The 19,076-nt window shown below is 33.3% G+C and overlaps 3 protein-coding genes across 5 annotated transcripts; 1 reads left to right on the top strand and 2 right to left on the bottom strand.

The window, feature by feature from the left end:
- Positions 1-321: 321 nt before the first annotated feature.
- Positions 322-5,187, bottom strand: LOC106100780 (translocating chain-associated membrane protein 1). Of its 2 annotated transcripts, none has more exons than XM_013279802.1 (9): positions 5,076-5,187; positions 4,810-4,960; positions 4,540-4,728; positions 4,314-4,467; positions 3,947-4,124; positions 3,287-3,402; positions 2,649-2,794; positions 2,081-2,195; positions 322-1,681 (listed from the first exon to the last, which is right to left on the bottom strand). In XM_013279802.1, exons 2-9 carry the CDS (start codon positions 4,942-4,944, stop codon positions 1,587-1,589), a joined length of 1,128 nt encoding a protein of 375 aa, XP_013135256.1. In that variant the 5' UTR covers positions 4,945-4,960; positions 5,076-5,187; the 3' UTR covers positions 322-1,586. The 2 variants fall into 2 exon arrangements, with proteins under 2 accessions (XP_013135256.1, XP_013135257.1); XM_013279803.1 differs by having other exon boundaries at positions 5,038-5,173.
- A 527-nt stretch (positions 5,188-5,714) lies between these two features.
- LOC106100650 (protein ariadne-2) lies at positions 5,715-10,035 on the bottom strand. The gene is made up of 8 exons (XM_013279600.1): positions 9,653-10,035; positions 9,326-9,572; positions 8,765-8,940; positions 8,200-8,385; positions 7,309-7,494; positions 6,647-6,763; positions 6,367-6,519; positions 5,715-6,026 (listed from the first exon to the last, which is right to left on the bottom strand). The coding sequence occupies exons 1-8, from the start codon at positions 9,872-9,874 to the stop codon at positions 5,856-5,858; spliced, it is 1,458 nt and encodes a 485-aa protein (XP_013135054.1). The 5' UTR covers positions 9,875-10,035; the 3' UTR covers positions 5,715-5,855.
- Positions 10,036-10,215: 180 nt separating this feature from the next.
- Positions 10,216-17,788, top strand: LOC106100649 (ATP-dependent 6-phosphofructokinase). 2 transcript variants are annotated; one of them, XM_013279599.1, is made up of 15 exons: positions 10,216-10,311; positions 10,447-10,756; positions 11,091-11,295; positions 11,374-11,528; positions 11,817-11,925; positions 12,725-12,913; positions 13,156-13,299; positions 13,383-13,517; positions 13,788-13,951; positions 14,272-14,413; positions 15,003-15,185; positions 15,429-15,498; positions 15,710-15,934; positions 16,888-17,089; positions 17,392-17,788. In XM_013279599.1, exons 2-15 carry the CDS (start codon positions 10,473-10,475, stop codon positions 17,531-17,533), a joined length of 2,349 nt encoding a protein of 782 aa, XP_013135053.1. In that variant the 5' UTR covers positions 10,216-10,311; positions 10,447-10,472; the 3' UTR covers positions 17,534-17,788. The 2 variants fall into 2 exon arrangements, with proteins under 2 accessions (XP_013135053.1, XP_013135052.1); XM_013279598.1 differs by lacking the exon at positions 11,817-11,925 and adding an exon at positions 12,136-12,244 and having other exon boundaries at positions 17,392-17,786.
- The last annotated feature ends 1,288 nt before the right edge of the window (positions 17,789-19,076 follow it).

A 19,076-nucleotide genomic window follows, 5' to 3' on the forward strand; every position in this document is an offset into this window, starting at 1 on the left:
CGCGTGGAATGAAAAAGAAATAAAAGTAAGTAGCCTATCTGTTCTTCCGGACTATCCTCTACATCTGTACCAAATTACATCGAAATCCGTTCAGTCGTTTAGTCTACAAACTCTAACAAACATCCATCCATCTAAACTTTCGCATTTATAATATTAGTTTAATTATGATATAATTTCACGTGAAGCGAATTGCTTCGATTTGACTGAGGCATAATTCGAGTTCAAAATGACGGAGTGTTCGGAGCACTTAACCTAACCAGCTTCTGTTGGTTTATATTAAAAGGAGATAAGGAATGTGAGGGTATAAAATAAAAATCAATATAAAATTAAGAAATAAATTCTTACAAAATTTATTTTGAAATAAAATTACATTGAAGCTTTTTAAATTGACAACATTCATGAAAATTATATAACATATGAGCATAATTTCAATTAGGAAGAATAATTTCACGCCGTCCTTTTTACACATACAAGTATAAAGAATAATTAGTCCACAAATTATCCCCATAATAAAATCAGTCAGCGCATGTCAAAATTACTTATAAACAATTTTTAACTATTATAATTTCAAAAAATAGAGCACCAAATTTAAAAAAAATAAACGTCGAACTATGCATTTACCTAATTAAAAAAAAAAACTTAAAAAAAATATTTAAATTGGAATCCACGATACATCAAATAATTTAATATTGTTACATATTTGTATTAAAAATGCAAAAATTATCAAATGGAATTTATCATTAGGTTGTGTGCACATTACATCGCCACGGTACACTTATCCACATATTTATACAAACATTTTAACCTAGACTTTTAGTTTTTACACTTTAAAGAGATATTTTTACAACCCTGTATCCACTATACTTTACAATATTGTGTAACTTGACAATGCAGGCTTGAATACATAAATAAAACAGTACCAAGGGTTACTATCGCCCTGGGCGTCTATGGCCCTTTTTACCAACTTATGTGTCACAAATTCGAAGACTTCTAACGCCCTTTTGTCTACCGCCCTGGGCGCCCTATCAGCACTGTAGTGTATAAAATCATTTATACAGAGATAGGCCCAAATCAAAACTCAATATTATTAATCTTGTTAACCAAATTGTATTTCAAATCAATATTTTTACGAGTATTAGATACATTTATGGTAATAAATTACATTATATTAAAAAAATGATCTTGTGTATTTAAATCGATTTTTTTTAATTAGTCAAACATGAAGACTAAAGTTCTTATTTAGTTGTCAAATTAAACAAATATCTTGGACAGCATTTACATTTCTATAACTAAAGAAAATCAATTTAATCGATTTTGTACTGAATTGTATAAAAAAATGAGCCTATCTTTATATTAATACTTTATTTATAAATAAATTACATGTCATGAAGATGCGCTGGTTTTTTTTACTGTAACTGTATTACGAAACAATTAGATTTTTACATATAAAAGTTTTTAAACACTCCTTAAAAATATGGAAGTTTTTTTAGTAACTAATAATTTTGTGCTTCAGTTATTAACATATATAAAAAAGTCGTGTATGTTACATTGAATGGGGATAAGGTCATGTTCCTTAGCGGTGAGGTTCACTTAGCTTTGAGCGCTTGTCGCTGCCGCAGAGTCTTGTTCGTGTTCTGATCTACTTCGGGTAAATCAGAATCATCGGTAGGGATCTTTTTAACTGTAAAAATGAATTAAAAGTGAAATTTAAATCCCAAAAATGTGTAGAGCAGTGATTCCCAAAGTGAGTCAGGGTTCTATAATCTGTGAAATCTGAATTAAGTGATTGAAAGTTGTATATAGGGGTCCACAAATATTTTATCAGATTTACTGGCTGGCTGTTATGTGCGTTCATGTAATAAATTAAAAAATCGACAAAAATGTTATTTACAAATAATTTGAATAATACTAGCAGCAAAACCATGAAAGGAAACAGTACAAGACACAATAGTTTGGGAACCCCTGGTATAAAATATGAAGAAAAACTTTTTACGTTATTAAATTTTAATTAAATTATTGTGTTTTTATGTGAAGAATGAATTGAGATAATTTTATTTTTGTATAAAAATGATATAATTACCCTTCTCCTTCTTAGGTTTCTCCTTCTTTTCCTTCTTGGGTTTGCTGAGAGCGAGCTGGCGAGCTTCCTGCCTTTGCTTGATGGCCTCCGTTATGAAGTTGAACATTAAGAACACCTAGAAAATAAAACATACTATTTATAAAAATAATTTTAAATTATCACATCTATAACAAAATCAAAGATTTAAAATCAATTATGATGACATCAATGTTCCTAACTGATGTCAACCGTTTCGTATCCAACTTTGAAATTCACAATTTCTAATCATATAATTCTATCCATCGTTTAAAGGTTCTAGAGATTTCCCGTGGACCACTTTGAGGACCACTGATGAATTCATTATCTCACAAAAAGATAACTCGATTTTGTTTTTCAGACTTTAAATCTGTACATATTGAGTCAAATAGCAATACCAGTATTTTGGACCACTGAGCAAACAAGACAAGACAAGCAAACAGAGGGTTATATCCAAGAGATTTTCCTTATTATTAGGAGAATTATCTATACATTTTCCTAGTATACATTGCCTGGACTGAGATAATGTAACTGTTTTGTTAGTATCTGTTACCTGGAATGAGACGAGTGCGGAGAGCGCGGCGACACGCAGCAGCAGCGGCGCGGCGCCCGCCAGCCCGTAGTAGAACGTCAGCACGCCCAGCACCAGCGAGCACAGTCGCACGCACACGAACACGCTCCCGTTCACCACGCCCAGGACTGATACACACACACACTTCACACTCTAGCACTGTGTCAACCCTCTATCACATAAAACTACTAATTCCATCAAAATTTCTAACAGATAGTTGGCGCAAAATGTTTAGATATTCGTTTCAGAATTCAGCCATTTAATAATAATTTATCAGCCATTAAACATATAATTTTTTAACAGGTACAATAAACAATTTTAAACCAAACTGGGTAATTAATTTTGTCTACTTTATTTATTTACAAATTTAATAGTATCTGTTTGCAATAGACATAAATTCAAAAGTTTCTTGCTATACTATTTAGACATTGTATATCTATACTAATATTATAAAGACTATAGATTTGTATGTATTGAAGTAACTCAAAAACTACTAAGCCGATTTCAACAACTCTTGCACCATTAAAAAACTATGTTATCAGAGAGTAACATGGGCTATATTTTTTAACTCCACATGGACGAAGTCGCGAACTGCAGATAGTTTCAATATAAATACTTACATTTGTCCAGGTAATCTTCACGTTCTCCTCTCATGATAGTGTTGAGACGGTAGCTGTGAGCAACAAACTCGGCCAACGAATGCAGCACCATCAGACACACTCCCACACGTTGGAATCTAAAACAATATATTAATATAGCAACTTCAACCACACAAACATCATAATTCATATCATAATAATATAAATGCAAAAGCTTTTTAAAGTCTGTAGCTTAAATGGTTGATTGAATTTCAATGAAATTTGGTATAAATGTATAGTCCAGAAGAACACATGGGCTACTCACTTCTGTTTTATTTTTAATTCGACGTAAACGGAGTCGCAATCAAAAGCTAGTGATCAGATAAAACATTGTAATATTTTGTACTACATGAATAAAATTTAAAATTTACGTTTTAAGGAATAAAAAATATTTACTACTTTCCAAACATTTAACAAAAAATTACAACAGTAATTACACAATGCATTAAAATTGTATAACATCTAGATTAAGTAATACCAATTGCATTACATCATAACAATTATTATAAATTACAAAATACAGTGTTGCTACACTGTAAAGCAATAACTTTTAACATTTTGCAATACTGCTAGTCTAAAAACTGTAAGTACTACAATTCAAAAATTTGAATAAACCAACTCTATGAATGTATTAAAACTTACTTGAATCCATATGCCACAGCTACAAAGGCAAAAGCAGCAGCTGCTTGTCTGATGCGACCTGCCCATTCATCCTTCTTAACCTTCTGGAAGTACAACTCGGGAATTGTGTGCACCCAGTACGCTGCCTGAACAACCCACCACAACTTCAAAAGGAAGCTCATTGGGTGATCGGGGTAACCTAAAATTAAGGTACAAAATAAATAATACAATTATCAATCTTAACATAAGCAATTAAAATATCTATTGAAATGAGGTTGTTAGATATTTTAAGAACAGTTGTTATCACTATCACATATATTTGAACTTATCTAAAGTTATCTCTTACATAATATTACACTCCAATACAAGGAGAAGAAATAATACTTACCATCCCAAAGGTATGAAATGTTGAAGATAAATCCTTCACGAAGAATAGCATCGCCTCCCCATAACAGAGTGACCAGGTGAAACACAACCAATTGACCAGACTCATTGAGTGCACTCAGTCTTGATTTAGACAGATGATATTTCTTTGATATTTTCTAAAATAAAGGGAACACATTATTTGTAACTTGTATTTCTGCTTTTTAATACTTATAAAGTCATCTACTTACATCTAAGATATACTCTTGCAGGATTGCATGCATTACTATGCACACTTGAGAGTAGAAAAATACTGCACAAATATCTTTCCATCCAGCTTCATACAAGAAGGGCTCTCCTCTTGGCACATCCCTAGTTGGCTCAGTACCACTGACATTATGATGTAGACTGATAAATAAACTCGCAATAGGACTTGTCGACTGCAAATTAACAAAATTAAATCTTTACGCATCATTCAAAAATTAGTTTTACAGCTTACGTGGCACCCGATTTTCACTTACCTGGACCATCAGACCGACTAAGAAAACCATAACAACGCACGAAACAATATCGGCATGATTTTGAATTACAAATTCGTGGCTAAGAATCGGTGGGTTCTTGTTAGATTTTCTTCCAATTGTAGGCTTTACACCCATCGTTCTTGTTAATAACCTAAAACAATATCCGTATCATGTATTTCACGTTAAATATAAGTGAAACACAGTTTCTATACACAATAAATCACTAATAAAACGCAGCTCTTAACAATATATTTTAAATTCCGTACCACTAGGCAGCCTCTTGCAGTTAATGAGAAATAAGAATAAAAAATTTACTGACAGTAATTCAACTGACGTGACACTTTCACTTGCTACGCGGTGAAACGTCAACAACCTGATATTGATGCTGATGTTTGTTGACGGCCGAGTTGGCACTTCGACCGCCAAAGCAGTGCTTTAATTTAAAATAACATTGGATTTTTGTGCTTGTAAAAGTTCATACTTGAGTCTAAATTTTTTTATAAATAAAAAAATTATTTTGAATATAGATAACCTATATTTTGCTAATAACTATTTGGTTTATTTTAAATACGAGTCTAAGAAGCGGAAGTTAAGTTAAATTTTTCCTTCCCCTTACTTTGTAATCTATGGTTAGAAATAGTTTAAAAATCAATATTTTTTCAGAATGGAAAAATTTGTTTTAAAATACATAAATAAATAAAGGTGTTAACAAGTCTTTAAAAATTGGAAGAAATAATTAGTAGTCACTCATACTCTTATAGTAAGCATTTACTGGAAGTTAATAAAAAACAAAAAGCAAATGTTAAAGAACCATTCATTGTTACAATGTAGGTTTCAACCACCGGGCCACTTGTACGTACAAAATGAGACATTACGAAGGGTTTGTGAAGATGAACAAAAATCCATACACAGCATCATCTATTTTATTGCAAATCCATGTTAATAAATATACTTTGGCAAAAAAAATCTTAGCTTTTATCATACAAAGGTCCACATTGAAATACTCTTTACATATAAATTAAATTAAAATGCCTTTGTTATGCTTCTTAAACTTTACTACTGGAGGCATTAATGGTATTAAATTCTAAGAAGTCCTTGAGCAATGTCGTCCGCCGTTTTTCAGCGATGTCCATTTGATTTTCTAAGTCTCCGCGGTCAGTCGTTTCCGCTCTCTCGACCTTCCATGACAGATTCTCTATTTCAGCCTCCAACTGAGCCTGGATGTCATAATAAAATTATTTATTAACAAGCATGTTAAAAACGGGTGTTTCTCATTCGGCCAATCGCGTACCGATCAATCGAGTGGGTTTTTTGGGACCTATGGAAATTTATTTTCCATTGGGCTGCTTCGGTACACTGATTGGCCAAATGGGAAACACCCAAAAAATCTATTGGCCTATTTCATTCAGAAAAAAGTAGCTTTCTAATTGCAATTTTTTTTTAATTGGCCGTGTATTTTTAAATTATTCGTTAAATACAAAGAACAAATCTTTACATTAAACATATCTAAAGCTAGAAAGTTGGTGATCAAATGTTTTCTATGGTTTACATTTTTACCTGTTGGTATTCAAATAACTCTTTCCTTGGTCCAACTTCCATATAATAAGCGTAAGGGTATGTGTACTGCAGCGTGTAACGACAGCGCTTCAGCAAGCGCGCAGAGTCCCACAGGTATTGCCAGTCTATCCACGTACCTTCGCCCGCCATTACCTAATCATTTAATCTTTACTGAGACCAGCGAAATTACAGGCAAGCCACAATTTTATATAAATTTATATTTATTCCAATATTATTTAGCAAAATAAAAATTTCAGACTAAAAATGGTTGCTATTTTACCTTTTGATTGATACGAGTTTTTAAACTAGCTAATGTTTGTTCTTCTAATTTTAATGATCTAGCATGATTCTCCCATCTTTCATAATAATGAAGATATTTCTTAAGAGCTTCTCTAGCCTGAAATTAAAAGTATTAATAGCCTGAATATAACAATAGACAAAGAAAAATGCATCATCAATGAAGTTATAAGAAAAATCCAAAGAAGAAAGATTGCAATTATAGTAAATTACAGCTTCATTATAATTAAGTAGAATAAAGTCTATGGTATGATGGCATTACAAAAGATCTTTGTCTTTTTCTTTCTTATACCTCTTTTTTTAAATAAGGTACTATTAAGATTAATGGATATTTTAAATAACAATGGCCAGTTTAATTACAGATAGATACAGCATCCCTAAATCAAAAGATAAAAAGGTCCAAGATGAAAGTGAGATTTTGTCTATATATACTTATTAGCTGCTGCTCGCGATTTCGCGCGTGTGATATTAAAAACAATAGTAAAGATATGTTACTCAGACAAAAAAAATCTTTTTAAGTTATTTCAATACATACATAAACCAAAAATCATTTCTCTTTATGTTAGTAAAGGTTAGAATTTATTTCTATGCATTTTAACACATTTTGTTAATTCTAGTGTAAATTCTAATAGGGGTGGGAATTACCTGAGCATGTTGGTTATCATTAACTAAATTAGGATCTTCCTTATAACGACTACATTCATAGTATTCAGAGCCGTGAGACTTCCAATCTCCTAAACAAACCCAACAGAAATCATATCTGCACGCTCCACACTGCATATGATTGCATCCTCCATTCTTCTCTATACAAATTTGACATTTAGGACAGTCCTGCAAAACAGTGTTTATAAAATGTAAAAGGTTTATAGAATTTTTATATGTCCTAATACTTTGAATAACAACTAAATCTGGATAACTATTAAGTTCATCGCATACATAAATATGGCAAATTGATTTGATGCCACCTCAATGGAAAGTAATATTTACTATTAAAAATTTATAAATATTTAACATAAACATAGGTTTACATTTGCATGCATTTTGAGAATCACAGTAAAATGAAAATTAGATATGTGATATGTGATATGTTCTCAGCTGTTATGAAAATGAATACTGCACTGGAGGATTGGTGCAACACTACATTATTGGCATACACATTCAGTCACTATCTGACAGCTGCCAATGTCACTCAGACATATCGGAATAGCACACTATTCTGTCGGGAGATAGTGGCATGAGTATATAAATTAATTATGTTACAGTTGTTTTTCTTAATATTATAATGTGGCATACAAGCAAGCAGCCCCCTGAATCCACCAAAATGGAAAGCAATCACTGCCCATAAACATCAACAATTACAGATGTGTTGTCTACCTTGACAGATGATATGCACATATAGAGGATATATCCCCTTCCTATGCATCCCCTTCATCATCAAATCAACTTTTCATCCCATCCTTTCCTCTTAAGAGAAGGGTGAAAAGGGAAAGGGACTAAATTAGGCCAATTAGGTATTAAATTCCTTTCATTACAAACCTTTGTATGAGCACTTATATAATTAGCAGTCTCAGAGTCATCAGCACATTTGGTCAGCCATTTACGTATGGTTGCACAGTCAGTGGGTGCGTGATGTGGAGCACCACACGTGAAGCACGTTAGCAACTCACAGCCTAAGCACTCAACACGCCGAGCACCCTCTCGGGCAACAGCATGATAAATCCACTGCAAATAAAGTTTACACTTAATAGGAAACACAGGAATATACATTAATAAGATATGTTATTCACAGATAAATTATCTTTCTGATGATGAAAGAATTTTAAAAATTGTCTCAGTAGTTTTCGAGTTATTTCAATAAATACAAAAATACAAATCTTTCCCCTTTATAGTATTATAGTATAAGAGTATACAGTACAGATTGATGTTTTTAAAATATGTTATATTATGTTTTTTAAACTATAACAATATATTTAGCCATCCCATGAAATTGATGATTGAATATTTTTATAATGCAAACATTTTCATTTAAAAGTTGTTTTATTTAATTAATCATTGTTTTCTTCTTTAGTTTGACCTTAAAAAGTTTTAATAAATTGTATACCTGACAATTTGGCCCAGGGCAAAATCTCAGTTCTGGATGTGACTTTACATGGTCTTTAAACATGAATTGCTGATAACGCTCTCGCAGGGCAGGGGTTGTTACATGAGATAGAACAAAGTCCTCGGGAGCCAACACTTCACAATCTTGTGCCATACATTGTATAGTATTGGAGACACCTGGAAATAACAATGACATGTTTCTACAGACATACTAATCCTTTCTAAAACCAGCTCATCATCAACTTGCCCTTATCCCCTATAGAGGCTTTGCACAGTATATGCTGCTCTTCCATACATTTCTATCAGCCATTATGTCAGAATTCACTCCCTTTTTAAGCATATCCTCTTTCATACAATCCATTTAAACTTTCTTTGGACTTCTTCTTCCTTAGTAGCCATCCACATTCATTCTTAACACTTTCTGGTTTATTTCCCCATTGTCTAAATCACTTCTTAAACCAGCTGTACATCTCTTAATAGATAGCAAAGGAGATGTAAATACATATTTTCATCACATGAAACTTTTTTGCAAACAACAATAAACATTGTTAATAATATATACCTTGCATTATTTGTACTTCAAAGTGCATTGTCCAACATTCATTACAAAAGTAATGTCCGCAAGCCAATGCACTGTACTTATGTATAGGTGGTGAAGTAGCACATATGGCACACATTTTAATACTTGAGTAGACCTGAGCTGAAGGAACTTTTGGCTTCACATGACTGTACATCAATACTTCATTTGCATTCTCTTTATATTTATTAATAATGTCTTGAGCATTCCATTCATATGCATGCAACATGACCTGGAATAATAAAAAGCAACCATGTTACCTAGTTTGCAAAGAGATACAATTCTTATGGGATTTTTATGATAAAAAAATACCTTAGCAAGTGAAGGTGTTATATGAAGGCTATTGCTAAGTAATTCAATAGACTCATTTAGCAACTTTTCTACTTCTTCTACTTTTAAGCAAGAGAACACAAAATATTCCGGGTCCGCTTTGCTACGATCCACTGTTTCCATGTCACAATCGTCTTGTCCTCCGTAGTAATCGTAGTCGTCGCCATCGTTGTCTGAATATTCCATATCAGATTCCGCCGACATATCTATATTTATTATGTGGCTAGCTTGGAAAAGAAATATGTATCACATTTGGAAGTAAATGCTTAGGGGAAATAAACATAACAATAAAGAAATCTTTAAAATATATCCTATTCGTTCCACTATTTTCCATCAAATTAAAATCAACCATAAACCACTAACAATTATTTGTTCACAGATAAGCTATTTCCAATTCTGTCAAGATTTGTCAGTCCTTTTAGTACAGATTAAAAAATGTGAGAAAGACCTCTCAAGAAATTGACCATAGACCTATGATTTCTTGAAATTCACACATCAATTCGATTGGAAATCGATTTTTACAGAAGTCCATGACATCACTAAACCTATTTACCCTCTCCCTCTCATGTCAAGTAAAGGTCACCTTGATAAGTTCACCTTCTCACGTACATTTTTCTATAAACGGTTTTAAATTTTTTGTGGTGCGTATGTTATTCCTGGATTATTTAAAACAATGTTAAAAATATTTTAAAATAATTTACAATCTTGGAGTGTTGCGATTTTCTAGATTTTAGATCATCATTGATCACAAATTTCAATTAACATTGCTTTTGCAGGTAATACATTGTAAAAAAATCTAAAAATGGATATAGCATCAACACAAAAATTTATCGAGAGAGGTGCCCATAAGGGCAAGGGCCTCGCTGTTTTTACCAGTGGTGGCGACTCTCAGGGTATGAATGCTGCAGTACGGTCAGTGGTACGAATGGGTATTTACTTAGGTTGTAAAGTTTACTTTATTCGCGAGGGCTATCAAGGGATGGTAGATGGCGGTGATAACATAGAAGAAGCCAACTGGTCATCGGTTAGCTCTATAATTCATAAAGGTGGCACTATAATTGGATCTGCACGGTGCATGGACTTCATGTGAGTATTTGTTTTGTTTTCTATTTATAAATGATACATTGTACCATATCTTCAGTTTATAGTACTCTCTTTGTTTTAATGAAAGGCATATGTTTTATTGTAATTATATATACAAATGGTGCAATATTCTCTATGTTTGGTATATCAATTTTTTTTACTGAACAGCAGCACATATATTATCTTTAGGATGTGATAACAAGTGTTATTTAGAATGTTTGTAAGACTCTAGAATTAGATTTTTTTATTATTATGAATTATTCAGGATAGACAATACAATATTTAAATCAATTGTGTTATTAACTTTATTGGATTTAACATTTTACTTTAATTACAGCAAAAGAGAAGGTCGTCTGAAAGCAGCTTTTAATTTAGTGACAAGAGGTATAACCAATTTGGTTGTCATTGGAGGTGATGGTTCCCTCACTGGAGCAAATCTTTTCCGTCAGGAGTGGTCTAGTTTGCTGGATGAACTACTGACAAATAATAAAATCACTAAAGACCAAAGAGAGAAATATAAGTATTTACACATTGCGGGCATGGTGAGTTGTACCATACAAGATTGCTAGTGTAATCATATTTAATTTTTATTAGAGAAGTATATTTATAACCTTTTCTAGGTAGGTTCTATTGATAATGATTTCTGTGGTACAGATATGACAATAGGAACTGATTCTGCATTGCATCGCATTATTGAAGCTATTGATGCCATAGTAAGCACTGCATATTCACATCAAAGAACATTTATTATGGAAGTCATGGGAAGACATTGCGGGTGAGATTTTATTAGCAATCAAACAACTTTTTAAAATACTTAAGTATCACTGAATGTGTTAATAATGATAATATATTGAAATAGATATCTGGCTATAGTCACAGCCTTGGCGTCAGAAGCAGATTTTGTGTTTATACCTGAGGCGCCACCTTCAGTTGACTGGAGAGATAAACTTTGTGATAAATTAGAACAGGCAAGCGATGCTAGCAAACATTGTACCCTTGTTTTTTTTCCTTTTTGTTACCAACACAGCTATCGGTTCCTTTCCTTGACTTACGAATCCTTTAGTTTTCTTGCAGTTTACACAGCACTTTGTACGGACGCTACTTATAGTTTTATTTGCGAAGACCCAGCGCCCCTCAATTGGGAAAAAAAGTTGTGTACAAAGATAGCTGAGGCAAGAATATTTTTTTTAGTATTTATGGGAGCAGGATCACTTTTCAATGTTTCATTTCACTGTTCTAAATTTATGGCATCTATGTTTGTCGCATTTATCAGTAGTCGAGTATGGAAGTCAATGAGCTGTAAAATCATCACCTCTTCATATTTACATCCTAATTGGGTTTCATATGCATGGATCATTATGTTCGGATGCTGCTTGTTGCAGTTATCTGGCATTAGTGGCCGCTCTGGCTTGCGAGGCAGACCAAGTATTTATCCCTGAGGACCCTGTTCCCAATAATTGGGTTGAAAAACTTTGCAAAAGATTACAGCAGGTATGCAGTTTTAATTGAGTGGCACTGTGTAATTGTAACACACAATAGTATTTATATGGCAAATAATTGGCAACATTGTTGGAATAACTTTTCTCTTTTCTTTGTACACTATTTTAAAGCAATTGTTTGTTTGCTTTATATTCCTAAAATCTTGGGTTTATGCTGAAGCTTATGATGTATTCTTCTAGCTTATATTGTGTGTTAGAAGTCAATGCTTGGGTAATGTATTTCTTTAATATCGCTTGTTTTTATTGGATATATATAATGAGAAAGATAATCTATATTCAAGTAATATATTATGTACTTTGTTACATAAAAAACAATGTACATAACTTTTTAAGACCAGTAGCACTCCACATAAACAGCATGTGCATGAGACATGTTAATGCTACATAACATTCTTTTGTATTTATTTTACTAATGGTGTTTGTGATATATTTTATTAAATAGAAAACATATCATTATGACCCATTCATTTAGGAAAGAAAATCGGGCCAGCGTCTCAATATTATCATAGTTGCGGAAGGTGCAATTGATCGTGAAGGGAAACCGATCACCGCAGAGCTTGTAAAGAAAGTCGTCGTGGACAATCTTCAACAAGACACGCGTATTACTGTGCTCGGTCACGTACAGCGTGGAGGTTCACCGTCTGCGTTTGACAGAATTTTGGTTAGTGTTATGTTAATCTTATAATCCACATGTAGTATTTACCCTTTAATTCGACGGAGTATTTTGTACCGAGAATTTTTTTTTTTTGTAGTAAATATACTAGTTCAGTAGATTTTTTTTAATTAGTTGGTTGTCACACTGGCCACTATCGAATTAAGGGTTTACTAGTCCGCATATGGTTGTAATCGTTTTAACATTATGTTTAAATGTACTAGATAATCTATGTAAAATTCTTGTAACAGGGTTGTCGTATGGGAGCCGAAGCTGTAATGGCTTTAATGGAAGCAACTCCTGAAACAGAGTCTTGTGTTGTTACTTTGGATGGAAACCAAGCTGTACGTCTACCACTTATGGAGTGTGTACGTCGAACGAAAGCCGTTTCTCAGGTATGCTGTTCATACCGTTTTATACATTTTGCGTCTAATTTTATGTAGTTGATTCGATATAAGATATGTTACGTTTTTTGTAGGCAATGGCAGATAAGAATTGGGATTTAGCGGTGCAATTGCGCGGGCGCAGTTTTGCACGCAACTTGGAAACTTACAAAATGTTGACCCGATTGAAACCCCCTAAGGAAGCGTTTGATGAATCTGGTAAACCATCTGTAAGTAGCCATTTCACTTATTATTTAATTAAACATTTAAAAAGTTAACGATTCAAACAATAACAAAACAAACAAAATAATATATTAATATATTCTTACAGTTAGGATTTTAGTGTTGTGACCAAGAATTTAATTTTAATCGATTAATTGTATCGATTAAAATTAATATAAATCGAAATAAAATATTTTGTTCAAGAGTAAGGTCGTCTCGTTTGAGGTATATTTTACGTATTAAGTTTATCTGTAAGTAATTTGTCCGTGTATTGTTAGGAAGGCTACACACTCGCGGTGATGCACGTGGGCGCGCCGGCGTGCGGCATGAACGCGGCCGTGCGCTCCTTCGTGAGGAACTGCATATACCGCGGCGACACCGTACTCGGCATACACGACGGGATTGAAGGTTTCATCAGTGGAAACATTGTGAAGATGGATTGGTAATTAATTTCTATTTTGTTCTTACTAATATTATAGATGCGAAAATTTAGATGGATGGATGGTTAGAAGGTATGTCCGAAACGGCTCATTGGATCTAAATTAAATTTGGTACAGATCTAGAAATGAACCAGGAAAAAATATATAGGCTTCTTAATATTGTTATTTTAATTCCGCTCGCACATAGTCGCGGATAAAAGCTTATTTAAAAAATAATAGAAACGCAGTTACTGCAACTGTTAGCATATTCCTACCATTTTTAATTCTGCGAATTTCAACTTAAAATTTAAATCTAGTTCCAATATGTTTTCTTAATTTATAGGTCAGATGTAACCGGTTGGGTGGCTCAGGGAGGGGCCTTCTTGGGCACCAAACGTACTCTGCCCGGAGACAAAAAGGGGGAGATCGCTGCACGCATCAAGCAGTTCAATATACAAGGACTTCTTATCATCGGTGGTTTTGAGGTACGAGTACATTCAAATTGAAATAAAACGAGCTGGTCTCATGCGGTATCATCCACATGAAATTATATTATTGTTTACATTGGAAAACGTTTCAAATGTCAAAATTTAAAATAAAAAATGACAACGAAGGCCTTGACATTGGATAACATTTCCTTCCTACTTCCTCGATGTTGTCAGCATGTAGTTTTCATCCCTTTCCTACAAGTTTTTTCAAAATTACTTACTTCCTAAGTTAAATAGCATGATAATATATAGCCTAAAGCGTGTCGTAAGTGTAAGGCTTTTTATTAAAATTAGAATTCAAAAATATACTGCGTTTGCTGACATCCTATGTAACTAAGTAGTATTTACGTTTTTGTATTAGTAAGTATGTTTTTTTGAATAGTAGATTTTCGTTAATTCGCTATTTCCTTTAACCAATCCAACTAAATTAACCTTTTACCTTTAACCAACCCAAGCAAGCAAACATGGTTTATAACAATAATCGAATGGCGAGATTCGAACCTTCGACTGTAAGATCTGTAGTCCGTATCCTAAACCATTAGGCTATTAGTTAGCTTCAAATAATGTATTAACGTGTTTTTTTCAGGCTTATCAAGCTGGTGTTGAGTTGTACGAGTCCCGGGCGCAGTTCCCGGAGTTCTGCATCCCGCTGGTGGTGATCCCCTCCACCATCAGCAACAACGTGCCCGGCACGGACTTCTCGCTCGGCGCTGACACGGCTCTTAATGAAATCACAGAGATTTGCGACCGCATCCGACAATCTGCTCAGGTTATATCATATTTTCATACTAATATTAAACTATTCCTACTAATATTATAAATGCGAAAGTATTAATGGATGGATGGATGATATACGCAAATTTAAAAAGGTTTAGCTTACTATATTTTGTTTAAATTCTACGCAGACGAAGTCACGGGTAACAACTAGTTAACATGATCATAAATAATTGATTCTAACTGTCTTGTTTTTCATTATATGGAAACTAAATTGTTCGTATATTTTTAATTTCAGGGAACTAAACGACGTGTCTTCGTTATCGAGACTATGGGAGGCTATTGCGGATACTTAGCGACTTTAGCTGGTATGTATTTTGTATTTCGATTTATAAAATATTTTATAAGGTGACAAACGAGCAAGCGGTCACCGTAATTCGCCAAAATAGCGAAGCAATCACTACATATAGATATGACCAACAGAGTGGACGAACAAAAATGTATCTGGTACGCTTAATTAAAAAAATGTACACTTATTTCTATACACCGTAATGATAATTTATCTTTTTTATTTACCAGGTTTGGCTGGCGGCGCGGACGCAGCTTACATCTACGAGGAGAAGTTCTCCATCAAGGATCTGCAGCAGGACGTGTACCACATGGCGTCCAAGATGACGGGCGGCATCCAACGCGGCCTCATCCTGCGCAACGAGAAGGCCAACGATAACTACAACACTGAGTTCATATACAGACTCTACTCAGAAGAGGGCAAGGGGCTCTTCACTGCTAGGATGAATGTGCTCGGTTAGTATTCTTTTAATAATAATATTTTTATTTCAGACAAGCTGTCGCCTGCAAACTTCGTTAACACGGATTTTTAAAAAAGTCATCTATCACATTCCCGCGTGCATCTACCTTCTACCAGCTATCTTTTAAAGTCCCGTCCAAATCGTTCCACCCGTTCTGATAGCGGTCAGGTCGCCGTTTTGACAGCGTGGAATTAAAAAAAAATGTAGCCTATAATATGCCCGTCTATGTCAGCTACCCTTCAGTGAAAGTCCGGTCGTAATCGGCTCAGCCGTTTCAGAGATTACCCGGAACAAACGTGGTTTGCGGACAGACAGACAAGATATTTTTAAATGCGATTTTTAATTGCGTTATCAGCAACGCAAATACACCATCTTCCCGGAATCTGGATTTTTTTTTGATAATACAAACAGACACTCAAATTTTATTATATGTATAGAAATTAGATATAGATAGATTCAAATTAAAAAATATTAATTTGCGATTTTATAACATTGTGGAAATTAGGTCTATGGTTAAGATTGTTATAAAAATACTGCTCTATCAAAGATACATTAAATGTGACCAAAATTTGAGTTTCGTAATTAATGAATTTCATAAAACTAAATGAAAGAAACTAAATGAAAAGGGTTTTCAATCGAATAATCATAGAACTCTACTGCAGTGACTTGTACGCCCAGTGTACATTACCCCAATCTGGCGAACTATTTTGTTCCCTTATCTGACAGTGACGTAATTTGAAGCTATCTGAGTCTCTATCAGCCATTGACCAGGTCCAAGTTTTATATTAACGTCGATTCTTCAATTAATACTGTCAAGACTGAACGTCTGCAGTTTTATTATAAAACACATATTGTCATCCCTTTCATTCTCTTTGACAAAATAAACACAACAATATGCATAAATAAATTACAATAGTCTATACTAATGTATAACAATTTTTATCGCAGGTCACATGCAACAAGGCGGCTCCCCCACGCCGTTTGACCGCAACATGGGCACAAAGATGGCCGCCAAGTGTTTGCACTGGCTTGTCGAGAATATCCAGAAAGGCCCCGCTAACACACCCGACTCCGCTTGCCTGCTCGGAGTTGTTAAACGACAATATAAATTTACACCCCTTGAAGATCTGAAAGGACAAACTAACTTCGCGTAAGTATATTGAAGTTAAAATTTATTAAAATTTAACAAAGTACATTCTTGCCAACAATTGTTTTTGTAAATAAACAGAGCAGGCATAGTTAACACTTCACTTAAAACGATTTTCACATAATCTCACTAGCGCTACTTTTTTTTTTATATCTTTATATCCGGTAGTCAAAACCACTAACAAACAAATAATCGAAACAAGAGATATTACCGTACAAAGAAATTACCGGTGAAAAAATATTCCCTGTCTTTTCTATATATTTCTTAAATAAGATTGTTAATCCTTAGTAATATTTGACATTCAGGCAGAGAATACCCAAGCAGCAGTGGTGGATGAAACTCCGTCCCTTACTCCGTATATTGGCGAAGCACGACTCTACCTACGAGGAGGAGGGAATGTACATGACGGTCGAGCAAGGAGAGATAGATTCCGAACACGTCATATAAACGCCCATTAAACTGCTTTGACAAAGTAACATTCGGTTACCCCTATCGCTAAAAGTCAATGCATGGAAATGACTTTAATTTTTTTTAATTATTATTGAGAATTTTACAAAAACACAAATTAATGATGTAAACAAATATGGCCCCGCAAAAACTATATGATTTGTCCGCGGGTTTGGTGTTACAATATTATGTAGAGTGTTACTACACTATACTTAGTTGTATAACATTTTTTTATGTGTGAAATTATATAAAATACATACATACATAATATACTGTATATAAAGAAAATACTCTATTCATGGAATATTTTAATTAAGATGACTTTCCAAACGCTTAATAAACAATTTAAATTTTGAACTTAGATTTGCTATTTCAGGTGGTAACTCGTTTTGTTGATTTTACTAGCGATATCGTTAATCGAAAGTTACTTTGTAGATCTCCAAAGGTTATCATGTTATTTTTTAAATGAATATTGCCATATATCTCGAAATTACTAACATACCCATTTGGTAGGATTGTTATTAGCTAGTGATATGCATTTTTGTAGCTTTTTTGTATTGAGTTTAATAGTTATTAGTAGAATTATGTTTATTTTTATTAGATAAAATACTCAATGTAGTGAGTATAGTACTGCTTAGTAATTATGTAATTTCCTCAAATTTTGCCAATAGGCATGTTGCTGATGTTGTGATTAATATTTGTAAACAAAATTAATTTTAATGTTTAATCTAGTTTAAATCAGGACATTTAAAAAAATGGAACGTTTTTTTATGTAAAAATCAATAAACAATCAATTGCTATTTATTTTCATCAATTTATTGTATTATTTTTGATACAGGTATTATAGAGGGATTTACTTCAATTTGTATAGTTATTAGCTATTCCATCCTACACTTTCAAGTTTACAATGTCTAGTCCAGTCCATCTAATAATTAACGTGTTTAATGTGAAACAATGTTTTTACCTGACAATGTTCCATGGCAACCTGCATCAGTATTTAACGACATTTTAGCAATTGGTTTAGATATTGTATAATTTATTTTACATAAATTATTATTCTATAAAAATAAAGACAAAATTTATAAATAGTTTTATGAAATGTTACTTCATATTATGTTTTATAATATTAAAATGAGCTTTATGATTAAAGTTGTTTTATTAAAAGCGGCGGTGCTTTGGCGTCATGGTGAGATAGGGCTTTTAGTGAATATTCATTTCTTACCAAATAAATTGTTATAAATGCATTTGGCGTTTTTCCGCGAGATAAAAGAGTAGTTATGTATATTATCACAGTGTTATGATGGTCAAGGTCATCTGCACTGCCCTCCCCGCATTTGCAAATATAGGCAGATATAGAAATGTCTGCACAATTAGTGTTGTAAATGAAACCTATTTGATGTTTTGCAGTGTAAGACTGGCTGTATTTAAATAATGACATATGTTAATTTAGTTTGAGTTGTTCGAATGTAGAGAAAAAGAACATGTCTAGAATAGTATAAAAATAATATCTTGTTTTTATACACCGTTGTATTGATATTAGTTT

This window comes from Papilio polytes, unplaced genomic scaffold (assembly GCF_000836215.1).
Source record: "Papilio polytes unplaced genomic scaffold, Ppol_1.0 DF824047.1, whole genome shotgun sequence".
In the NCBI taxonomy this organism is placed as follows: domain Eukaryota; kingdom Metazoa; phylum Arthropoda; class Insecta; order Lepidoptera; family Papilionidae; genus Papilio; species Papilio polytes.

What these genes read in the sequence shown, in the direction of transcription:
- LOC106100780 (XM_013279802.1), bottom strand. Translation starts at nt 4,944, where the DNA reads ATGGGTGTAAAGCCTACAATTGGAAGAAAATCTAACAAGAACCCACCG. An exon ending in CATTTCATACCTTTGGGATG is followed by an intron (nt 4,125 to 4,313) that starts GTAAGTATTATT and finishes CCTTAATTTTAG; the next exon opens with GTTACCCCGATCACCCAATG. An exon ending in CCGCACTCGTCTCATTCCAG is followed by an intron (nt 2,196 to 2,648) that starts GTAACAGATACT and finishes TTTATTTTCTAG; the next exon opens with GTGTTCTTAATGTTCAACTT.
- LOC106100650 (XM_013279600.1), bottom strand. Translation starts at nt 9,874, where the DNA reads ATGTCGGCGGAATCTGATATGGAATATTCAGACAACGATGGCGACGAC. An exon ending in AAACTCGTATCAATCAAAAG is followed by an intron (nt 6,520 to 6,646) that starts GTAAAATAGCAA and finishes TTAAATGATTAG; the next exon opens with GTAATGGCGGGCGAAGGTAC. An exon ending in AGTTATTTGAATACCAACAG is followed by an intron (nt 6,027 to 6,366) that starts GTAAAAATGTAA and finishes TATGACATCCAG; the next exon opens with GCTCAGTTGGAGGCTGAAAT.
- LOC106100649 (XM_013279599.1), top strand. Translation starts at nt 10,473, where the DNA reads ATGGATATAGCATCAACACAAAAATTTATCGAGAGAGGTGCCCATAAG. An exon ending in TGTGTACAAAGATAGCTGAG is followed by an intron (nt 11,926 to 12,724) that starts GCAAGAATATTT and finishes CCATTCATTTAG; the next exon opens with GAAAGAAAATCGGGCCAGCG. An exon ending in TGCTAGGATGAATGTGCTCG is followed by an intron (nt 15,935 to 16,887) that starts GTTAGTATTCTT and finishes TTTTTATCGCAG; the next exon opens with GTCACATGCAACAAGGCGGC.